General features: G+C 53.9%; 2 protein-coding genes across 2 annotated transcripts; both read left to right on the plus strand.

Moving 5' to 3' along the window:
* The first annotated feature begins 44 nt into the window (after positions 1 to 44).
* Positions 45 to 2,121, plus strand: VMAC (vimentin type intermediate filament associated coiled-coil protein). Its single transcript, XM_028714155.2, has 2 exons — positions 45 to 271; positions 1,019 to 2,121. The coding sequence occupies exons 1-2, from the start codon at positions 57 to 59 to the stop codon at positions 1,341 to 1,343; spliced, it is 540 nt and encodes a 179-aa protein (XP_028569988.2). The 5' UTR covers positions 45 to 56; the 3' UTR covers positions 1,344 to 2,121.
* Positions 2,122 to 4,255: 2,134 nt separating this feature from the next.
* CAPS (calcyphosine) lies at positions 4,256 to 9,096 on the plus strand. Its single transcript, XM_028714154.2, has 5 exons — positions 4,256 to 4,402; positions 5,376 to 5,474; positions 5,947 to 6,124; positions 7,145 to 7,354; positions 8,623 to 9,096. Exons 1-5 carry the CDS (start codon positions 4,296 to 4,298, stop codon positions 8,722 to 8,724), a joined length of 696 nt encoding a protein of 231 aa, XP_028569987.1. The 5' UTR covers positions 4,256 to 4,295; the 3' UTR covers positions 8,725 to 9,096.
* The last annotated feature ends 731 nt before the right edge of the window (positions 9,097 to 9,827 follow it).

Below are 9,827 nucleotides of genomic sequence, written 5' to 3' on the forward strand. Positions count from 1 at the left end.
GCCGGGGGCGAGGCGCCATTGGGCGAGGGCGGGGCGGGGGCGGGTCTTCCGGGGCGATGGCGGCCTCCTCTCCTGCCGCTTGGGCTCCTCCGACGCCGGTGCAGATCCGGGAGGCCAACGCGCACCTGGCGGCGCTGCACGGGCGCGTGGCCGAGCTGGAGGCGCGCCTGGCCGCCGCCGAGGAGACCGTGCGGGGCCAGGCCGGCAGCCTCATCCGGAAGGACGCCGAGACCCGCCGGGCCCTGGAGGAGGCCGGGCGACAGAAGGGGAGGTAGGAGGGGGAGAGGGAGGGAGAGGGGGGGGGGACCTTGAGGACTAGCGCCTGGGCGGGTCAGGGAGGAGAAGGGCAGGGAGATGGATGGTGAGGACCAGCGCCTTGGGAAGTAAAGAAGCCAAGGGTCAGGGCTGTGAGGACTAGCACCTTGCGGGGTAGAAGACCAGAGTTGAAGGGCCATGAGGACTAGCGCCTTGGCAGGGAGACGGACCTGGAGGGAGGACTAGTGCTTTGGGTGGAGAAGAAGAAAAGGCAAAGGAGCAGGGAGATGGATGGTGAGGACTAGCGCCTTGGGGAGTCAAGAAGACAATGGGAAGGGTTCTAGCGCCTTGGGCTGCGAAGGAGGAAAGAGGCAGGGCAGGTAGGCAGCCATGAGGACTAGCACATTGGCGGGGGAAGGAGAAGGGCAGGGAGATGCCTCATGAGGACTAGCGCCTTGGGGAGTAAAGGAGCCAAGCCGAAGGGCCGTTAGGACTAGTGCCTTTCGCAGAGGAGGAGGGCAGGAGCGTCCCTTCCTTCCTTCCTCTTCTCCCTCCCCACAAAAATGGGGGGCTGTCAGAAGGCTCCCCTTTGGGAAACATTTGCCCCCTTTTTCGAGAGAGAGGCAGGGTGGGAAGAAAGAGGACCGGCAGCCGGAGCCTCTTGCGTTTTGAAGACGAAACGTTGAGGACTAGCGCCTTCATCCCCGCACCGTCCAACCTCACTGCCGCTTTCTCTCCTCTTTTCTCCCCCTGCACGAAAAAGGGAGATCGCCGCCCTGGAGGAGCAGCTCCGCTCGTCCGAAGAGCGTGTGCAGGAGCTCCTGGGCCTCATCCGGGAGAAGGACGGCCTGATCCTGCGCCTCCGCCACCGCAGCCGCCTGCTGGGCGAGATCTGCCGCTGCCGGCCCGTGCTGGACACCCTCCTGGCCCAGATGTCCGAAGGGGAGAGGCTGGGGCCCGACAGCGGAGACGACTCCCCGGACGGCCTCTTGCCGGACTCAAACTGCGTCCCGGACGGCGCCAGGGACTTCTCCCTGGGCAGCGACCCCCAGGATTCGGACATGGCGCTTTTTGGGACGACGGTCTGAGCGTGGGTGCAAGTCGCTGTTGGGGGTCCGGAGTTGGCGGCGGCGGCCCCTGTTGAAGGCGGACATTTTGGAATTCTTTGCCCCCTCCTGGCATCACCAGTTCGCCCTCAGGACAATTTGCTTGAGGACTAGCGACTTGACTTCTCTCTTTGACGGCAGCTGAATGAGCGTTCCTGGAAAGCGGGGGGTTTGGGGAAGCCTGCAGGATCAGGCCAAGCAGGGGGCCCATCTTGCAGCCTGTTCTCACAGGATGTGGGGCGGTTGGGAAGCCCGGATCCGAGTGCGAATGCTGGCGATTCAGAAGCGTCGCCGCCTCTGTCCCCGGAAGCAGAGCAGAGTCGTTCCTGGCTTAGGAGCCATATAGATAGCCCTCTTCTCCCCTTCCAGGGATTTGCCCTGTCCTCTGTTTGAAGCCATCCAGACTGCGGGGTCTCTCCTGTGGCAGCGAGTTCCGCAGGTTAACCGGGCTGCTTTTGTGTATTTCTCAGCAGCCGCGACTCACGAGGGGCAGAGCGCAATAATTCTGGGGTGCTCTGGATGGAGATAGGGAGAATTTCAGTGGGTGGGGGGCCTGATTCTGCACCACCAACACCAAATATTTTAAAGGGAAGCTGCCTTTCGTGGAATTTAATCTGGGACTGACTGTGACTTCCCCTCTCTGCATCTAGAGGAACCTTGCCGTTCTGCGGGTCGGAAGGGAGCCCTTGGTGGGGTCATCTAGTCCAACCCCCTGCGACGCAGGGATCGTTTGCTCGAACTCGCAACCCCGAGAGTCTCATGAGCCAGAAATACAGGAATCTGATCTTGCTGTGCGCCAATTTTCCTGGCCTGGGTGGGGGGCCGTTACAGTCCCTGCGGCAGCTCTCCCCCCCCCCCCCCTCTACCTCAGATAAGTGCAGGCCACAAGGTCAGAACACCTGCCTGGCATGCAGAAGGAGCCCAGGGCGCCTGTTTAAAAAGGACTGGAGAAAGCTAGTTCCTTAGGTTCCTCTCGCAGCCTTCATTGGGAACCATGAGGTCTGGAAGCTTGGTTTTAGTTTTAAAAAGAGGCTGCTGGGAGCGCGTGCCCTGCATGCAGAACGTCCCAGGCTCAGCCCCTTCCAACTCGATGCAAGGCCATTTCACGTGTCCCGATTTGAACCAGCGAGACCATGAGATCTGGAAACTTGTTTTTCAAGTTTGTGCCAGGCGTCTGGCATCAGTGCAGCATTCTAGATTCCTATTCACATTAATGGGAGATAATGTTCCTTTTTCCCCAACGACGTGTCTTAACAGGAAAGAAGGGCCTCCAATTGGCCCTTCGCTTCCGAACAATGAAGACTAGCCTCCTGCTTCGTTTTTTTAAGGACGTGAAGGGCTCCCGGCCTCCTGCTGCCGGTCCGTGCTGGCAATACTGACTTGGATGGTAGTGGCTTCTCTTCCCTTGGCCATCTGTCAGGGATTCTTTCACTTCCATTCCTGCAATGCCCAGGGGGTTGGGCTAGATGACCACTGGGTGCAACCTTCCAACTTCCTTCCTTTGATGCCTCCATTTCTGTTTTTTGTACCCATTTCCTTGACTTACTCCTCAACCCAGAGCTTGAGAGACAGACTGTGTTCTTAAGGAATTATGAGCGCAGAATCAGTCCCATTTCCGCTCCACGACTGTTACCACATTGACAGGTCAACCTTTAGCCTGGCTTCACCTTCAAGTGCCTATAATTGGGGGATTTTGTTACACCAGAAACCTCTATTTAAAACCGTTCTTCTCTTAGAGCCAAATAATAAACCTATTTTGCTATACTCAGAATCTGTGTGCTTTGTGAGTCTTTGTTCCTTGCCGATTTCAGCCTCGTTTTCAGGAGCGAAGTTGGGTTTTTTCCTCTAGCAAAAAGCACCCAGCTGTTTGGGGGTGTCTGTGCCGCTGGTCAACTGGGGGGGGGGCTTCTTTTGCCACAGTCCCCGAGTGCCGCCCCCAAATTGTGGGTCTGGAAAGCAAGCCTGATGAGGAACAGTTGAAGGAGCTGGGAGGAGATAGGAGAGCCATCTTCAAATATATCGCATGACACCTTTGGTCAAGGCTGTTCTCCAGCTGGAGTGCTCGCAGGCCAGTGTTTCCCAATTGTCGGTGTTTATACTACATTTTAAAAGATTTGCCTTGAGAGAGTCTTTGAACCTCTTTTGTTGACCACCAGCATTACGCTTTCCATTTTTAAGTTCAGAATAGAGTAGTCACTTTGGAAGACGATCATCAGGCATCCGCACAACATGACCAGTCCAGCAAAGTTGATGTTGACGAATCGTCGCTTCGACACTGGGGATCTTTGCTTCTTCCAGTACATTGATATTAGTTCACCTGTCTTCCCAAGTGATGTGTACAATTTTTTCGGAGACACCATTGATGGAATCTTTCGAGAAGATGGAGATGGCCTTTATAAGTGGTCCATGTTTCACAAGCGTACAGTAATGTTGGTAGTACAATAGCTTTGCAAACAAGCATTTTGGTTTCCCTGTGCCGGTCCTCAAACACTCTGCGCTTCAATTGGGAGAAAGCTGCACTCGCAGAGCTCAGGCCGTGCTGGATTTTGGCATCAATGTCGGCCCTTGTAGAAAGATAACTGCCCAGGTAGGAGACGTGACCAACACTTTCCAACGTTACACCACTGAGTTGAATGCCCCCCTAGGGGTCATCTAGATCAACCCCCTGCAATGCCTGGGGCTCAGCGTGGCCACCTTGAAATTGCACGTCGCCCCTTCTGTGCCACCCCACAAATTATTATTTTTCCCTGGCCCTGCAAGAGCCACCAGGATCCTCGAGGGCTCCCAACCCAACGTGGCACACTCTCATTTTATTTTTTTACGTGGCAGGCTGGACTCCCTTGCTCTGCCAATTGCCGTGCCTGCCTGCCAGGCCTTCCCTTGGGCTGCCAGCCCGGCCCCGAAGGCGCCTCCTGGCAACCGGGGGATATTGCTATGGAGACGTCTGCCAGCAAACTCAGGATCGCCGCCAGCTCTGTGCAAGGAAGTTTGCCAGGCAGAGCTCAGACGCCACCAGGAAGCAGAAGACGAAACACACCCAGGTAGGTTTGGCAAAGAAACAATAATAATGTCCTTTTAACGGCTTTCTCTAAACTGCTCCCAATAGTCCCGTGGAAATTAAAGGGGTTTTAGTACTTCACCCTGCATGTTAGAAGCAGGGTTTTGCCTCATCCTGGCAGCAAAGTCCAGGAGAGCACTCTGTACGAGGCCAGAGGCCTTTTGCAACGTCCTCCCGTCTCCCCTGGGTCTTGGGATGCTGTGGCCGGTTCAATCTCAGCCGAGGGAAGTCTGGAATTTAATTCCCCAAAGAGCCAAGGAGGGAGGTTTAAGTGGAGGCTGCAAAACCAAGGCGAGGTTGAGCCCCGTCCAAGAGGCAATTCCGGGTCGTGGTCCAAGACGGATTTCGGAGGAGCGGCGAAGGAAGGCGGACGTGGTTTGGGAAGGAGGGAGCTGGCGGACGGGAGTTTCCCAACATCCTGGAGGCTCCAGAGGGGGGCCAAATTCTCTTTTAATTTTTATCTACAATACTGCCTTGTTTATAGTGCAGCACATTGATTCCTGCTTCCGTTTTATGGATCGATGGTCTCGTTAGATAGTAAAATTCACGCTAAATTGCAGTTTTAGGGGTTGCTTTTAAGAGTCTGGAACGGATTAATCCGTTTTGCATTCCTGTCCATGGGAAAGCAGCGCGCCTCGGTTTTGGAATGGACTTCTGGAACGGATTAAGTCTGAAAACCAAGGGACCACGGTATTCTTAAATACTCAGGCCTCCTAGACAGCACCTTAACCACAGCTGATGGCAGCGAAGGTGTTTTGGGGACCATTTGCTCCCGAGCAATGCAGAGGGTTGGGCTGGATGACCCTTAGGGTCCCCTCCCAACTGATTATGCCAGAAAATTTGGTGGGCCCACAATGACTGAACATGGGGTTCATTCATTACAACACATTTGAGCAGGGCGACAGGGAAGAGGGCGAGGGGCCCGATCCACCCTGGGTGTCTTTTTCCCTCCGCAGATTCCCCGGCGCAGAGGTCAAAATGGAGACGGGTGCCATTGTGAAACTCCGGGCCAAGTGTCTGGAAAGAGGAGCCTCGGGGATTAAGGGGCTGGCCAGGTACGTAAGGGACATTTGTTCTGTCTGACAGCTGCTACTCATTTCTAGCTGAATACCAGAGCGTTTCCCTCCTAAAAAAATGTTTAGGGGTACTCTCATTTTGACTCAAGAAAATCGCCATTTTATAGTTCAAATCGGGGGAAATAAGCACTGTAAATAGACAAATGATGCACAAAATTTTTAGGGGTGTGTGTACCCGTGTCCCCCGCAAAAGCACTGCTGAAATCCATTTTGTTATCTTGTCCAGACGTCTTGGCATGTTTCACTCGCCCCCCCCCCTCCAAGCATCACAATTTAAATTTAACTGCAAACGTTTTAAACAGCCGTTTTCGCTGGCAAGTTTACCGTTTCATCCTTCCTGTAGACCACTTTGAGGTTTGTCCATTTTCTTTCTGCACTCCAGCGGAATATATAAAATAAGTAAAACAAATCTCTCACGGGAAAGCAAAACCTTCCTTTTCTGTTCTTGCAGGTTTTTCCGGGTCATGGATGACGACCGGAGCAAAACTTTGGACCTGGAGGAATTTGTGCAGGGGCTCCGCGACGCAGGGGTCCCCCTGGAACGGTCCGAGGCGCAGGAGATTTTCGCCTTCTGCGACAAGAACCGGAGCGGCACGCTGGACTTTGACGAATTCCTGGAGGCCTTGCGGGTGAGCGAGTCTTGTTCCCTGCCTTTCTAAGGTAGACTGTCTCCATCCATGGAGGCGCCATTTCGATGCTGCAGCAGCAGAAACTCTCTGCAACAGGCCCTGCTTGTTTTAATCCTTGCGTTTCATTCTTTGAACCGCCCTGGGATCTCATGACGAAAGGTGGTATACGATGCAAATAAATAAATTCATAAGCACCCGGCCCGCTGTGGTGGGAGAGCTTAGAAGCTGCACCCTCCTCCGTAAAGTTGCCTGACCCTCTTTCCAAAGTTGGTGCTCGTCCCTGTCTCCTGTGGCAGAGAGTTCCGCTGTTTAACTCTGCACTTCATGAAGACGTTCTTCCTTTTATCCACCCCAAATTTCCCAATGCTCAGCTTCGGTTTATGCCCACAAATTCTACTTGTATTACGAGAGTTTTCTTTTTTATAAAGCCTGCATCCCATTACCCCCGTTTTCCTTGAACTAAAAAGGTTCCAAAACCTCCTTTATACTTCCCCGCCACCCATCCGCCTTGCAGCTTTAAACAATCACAGGCAACATGCGGCTAATAAGAATATTAGTAACTAATACCCAATTCCGTTCACGCAACAGCGATAGACTCTCCTTCTCTGTGATTCTATTGCATACTTTCTGTTTAAGAATTTCTAAGCTTGGAGCTTCTACTATCGCAAGGTTACTGGGTTGTGACTTTTGAAAGGGTTGTTTGCCTTTGTGATATTATTTGACTACTTGTTCTAATTTGGTACCTGCATCCATCTATCTATCTATCCATCCATCCATCCACACACGTTGCTAGTGTTCTCACGTTGCCTGTGATAGTTTAGAGGTCATCTATTTTTGCAATCTATTTTTCCTTTGTAAAACCCCCTTAGAAACTGGCACTGAGGGTAGACTGCTCCTGGCTTCGGAGGCTCGACTGAGCATTTGCCATTGATAAACCTGGAACCGCCACCTTGCCCCCCCCCCCCTCTCTCTCTCTCTCTCTCTCTCTCTCTCTCTCTCTCTGTCTGCTTCTCCTCCCAGCCCCCCATGTCCGAAGCCAGGAAGGAGGTCATCCGCCAGGCCTTCCAAAAACTGGACCGGACGGGCGACGGCCTGGTGACGGTGGAGGACCTCCGTGGGGTCTACAACGGCCGCTGCCACCCCAAGTTCAAGAGCGGCGAGTGGACGGAGGAGCAGGTCTTCCGTTCTTTCCTGGACAGCTTTGACTCCCCGGACGACAAGGACGGGAAGGTGAGAGGAAGGGGCACCCAAGGGTCATCTAGTCCAACCCCTGGCCATGCGGGAATTTTTTCCCCAGCGGGGGGCTCGATGGGCCGCTGGCCTGATCCGGCACAGCTCTTCTCAGGTCCTTTGGGATGGAGTAACCCGCCGTTTTGCCTGCTGCTCCTCCTACCCGCATCGCTAACCATTGCCCATGCTGGTCCCTGGGGATCCCAAAGCCCAGGGGCCACAGATCGCTCTGCCTGGACATAAAAACCTGGCTGGTTTTCACCTTATGCAGAGAAGCGCCCTGAGATCTATGGGTGAAAGGAGGTATAAAAGCTGATATAATTACTAGAATCCTAGAACTGAAGAGCCCAACGGGACCCTGAGGGTCCTTTAGTCTGACCCCCGGCAACGCAGGAATAAATGATCCATCTGGTACGCAGGATGAGACCCTCCCTGCCCACTGACTGTCTGGCCAGAGTGGGGCATGCTCTGGTTATCTCCCGCCTGGACTACTGCCATGCGCTCTCCATGGGGCTCCCTTTGAAGGTGACCCAGAAACTGAAACTAATCCAGAATGGGGCAGCCAGTCTGGGGACTGGGAGTGGAGACCATATAACACCAGTCTTGAAAGACCTACATTGGCTCCCAGGACGTTTCCAAGCACAATTTAAAGGGTTGGTGCTGACCTTGAAAGCCCTAAATGGCCCAGTATCCCTGAAGGAGCGTCTCCACCCCGGACACCGGGGTCCATCTCCCAAGGGCCTTCTGTCGGTTCCCTCCCTGCAAGAAGCAAGGTTGCAGGGTGGCTCCCGCCCTGTGGAACGCCCTTCCCCTCAAGGCAAAAAACCATCTGACTTTTAGAAGACATCTGAAGGCAGCCCTGTTTAGGGAAGTTTTAAATGTCTGATGTTTTATTGTGCTTTTAATATTCTGTTGCGAGCCGCCCAGAGTGGCTGGGGAAACCCAGTTAGCTGGGCAGGATATTAAGAATAGTAATAAAAGATTAGGGGAGGGCCACAGATATTCGCCCTGCCTGGATAGAAAAACCTAGTTGGTTTTCACCCTGTATTTTTACGCAGAGAACTGCCCCAAGATCTATGGGTGAAAAGAGGCATACAGCTTTGGTTAGTACTTACATAACGACGACCCTAGAATCCGAGAACTGCAGAGTAGGATGGGATCCCTGAGGGTCCTGTAGTCTGACCCCCGGCAAGGCAGGAATAAATGGTCGTGAGGGTGGTGCGTGTGTCGAATAGGCGGCAGACCCGTCAGGCTTTCTGTACCCGCAGGTGACGGCCGAGGAGTTCCTGAACTACTACAGCGCAGTCAGCGCCTCCATCGACAGCGACGACTATTTCGTGGGCATGGTGAAAGCCGCCTGGAAGATTTAGCGAGAAGGGAAGAAAAACCCAGCCAAGCAAGCAAGGACTTATCGTTACAAGTTTTGTCTCTTTTTTTTAATGTAATTTCCAAATACATCTGATATGACAATTGTACAGAATTCTTCCAAAACACAGGGGGCGTTGTCTGAGTCTTTTGCTTTTTTTGGGGGGGGGGGAATCGTATTTTGCTTTTTTCCCAACTAGTTGGGCTCGAAGTGGGCAGGCGCCGGGGGGAGCGTTGAAAACGGGGGGGAAAGGAAGGGAAAAGTTTCAACGCAGCAGCCTTGTCTCTGGCCCAGCCAACCTTCCTCCATCCCTGGGGAGAGGAATAAGGGGGCCATAATAAAACGCAGGGCCAGGGAGGGGGGACAGAAAAGGGGGGGGGGGAAAACGGGTGTTTTCTGACCGGCTATAGTATGCACAGGAAACGAGAGACGAGAAATTATTTTAAAAATTCCATCTTCCCGTCCACCCTCTCCTCTTCTTTCGCCACAAGTGACCTGTGTCCGGCTCCAAACCACATCCATAAATAGCTGCCAGATATATATATATATGTGTATAATTTCTTTCCGCCCCCCCCTGAAAGGATGAACTCTGCGGGAGGAAAACTGTTTAAACACATTCAATGCAACGTTAACCATTGGAACCATTCGAGCTCTGCCCTCTTGCGAACCTTTTCGCACATGCGGGACCCAAACGGGGGAGCCCTCAGCCCCATTGCCACGCCTGCGTAAACGCACATTTTGCGAGTCTCTCTCTTTCTCATGTTGTCGCTCTTCGGAGAGGCAGAAACGGCCTGCGCTGGAGGAGCCGTCCTGCCATGGGGGACAGGAGCTGGGGCTGCCTCGGCTTGAGGGGCAAGAGCGCCCTTTGGCCTTCTGGGCATTGCTGAACTAGAACTCCCGCCTTCCCGGACTAGCTGGGAGTCGTAGTTCAGCCGCACCAAGGCTGCCCACCAGACACGGCCCTGTTGGTTTGGGAACTGTGGGCCCAGCAGAGGTAGGGGCTTGCTTTTCCAACCGTTCTCCGTGGATCGGTGTGTCTCCCCCCCCCCCCCGTCTTCTTGCCAGGCGTTTCATAGGGAGCAAGGGGGCGTCCCCACAAAGCCCGCT

This window comes from Podarcis muralis, chromosome 18, assembly GCF_964188315.1.
Source record: "Podarcis muralis chromosome 18, rPodMur119.hap1.1, whole genome shotgun sequence".
In the NCBI taxonomy this organism is placed as follows: Eukaryota; Metazoa; Chordata; class Lepidosauria; order Squamata; family Lacertidae; genus Podarcis; species Podarcis muralis.

What these genes read in the sequence shown, in the direction of transcription:
- VMAC (XM_028714155.2), top strand. Translation starts at nt 57, where the DNA reads ATGGCGGCCTCCTCTCCTGCCGCTTGGGCTCCTCCGACGCCGGTGCAG. An exon ending in GCCGGGCGACAGAAGGGGAG is followed by an intron (nt 272 to 1,018) that starts GTAGGAGGGGGA and finishes TGCACGAAAAAG; the next exon opens with GGAGATCGCCGCCCTGGAGG.
- CAPS (XM_028714154.2), top strand. Translation starts at nt 4,296, where the DNA reads ATGGAGACGTCTGCCAGCAAACTCAGGATCGCCGCCAGCTCTGTGCAA. An exon ending in AGAAGACGAAACACACCCAG is followed by an intron (nt 4,403 to 5,375) that starts GTAGGTTTGGCA and finishes TTCCCTCCGCAG; the next exon opens with ATTCCCCGGCGCAGAGGTCA. An exon ending in CGGACGACAAGGACGGGAAG is followed by an intron (nt 7,355 to 8,622) that starts GTGAGAGGAAGG and finishes CTGTACCCGCAG; the next exon opens with GTGACGGCCGAGGAGTTCCT.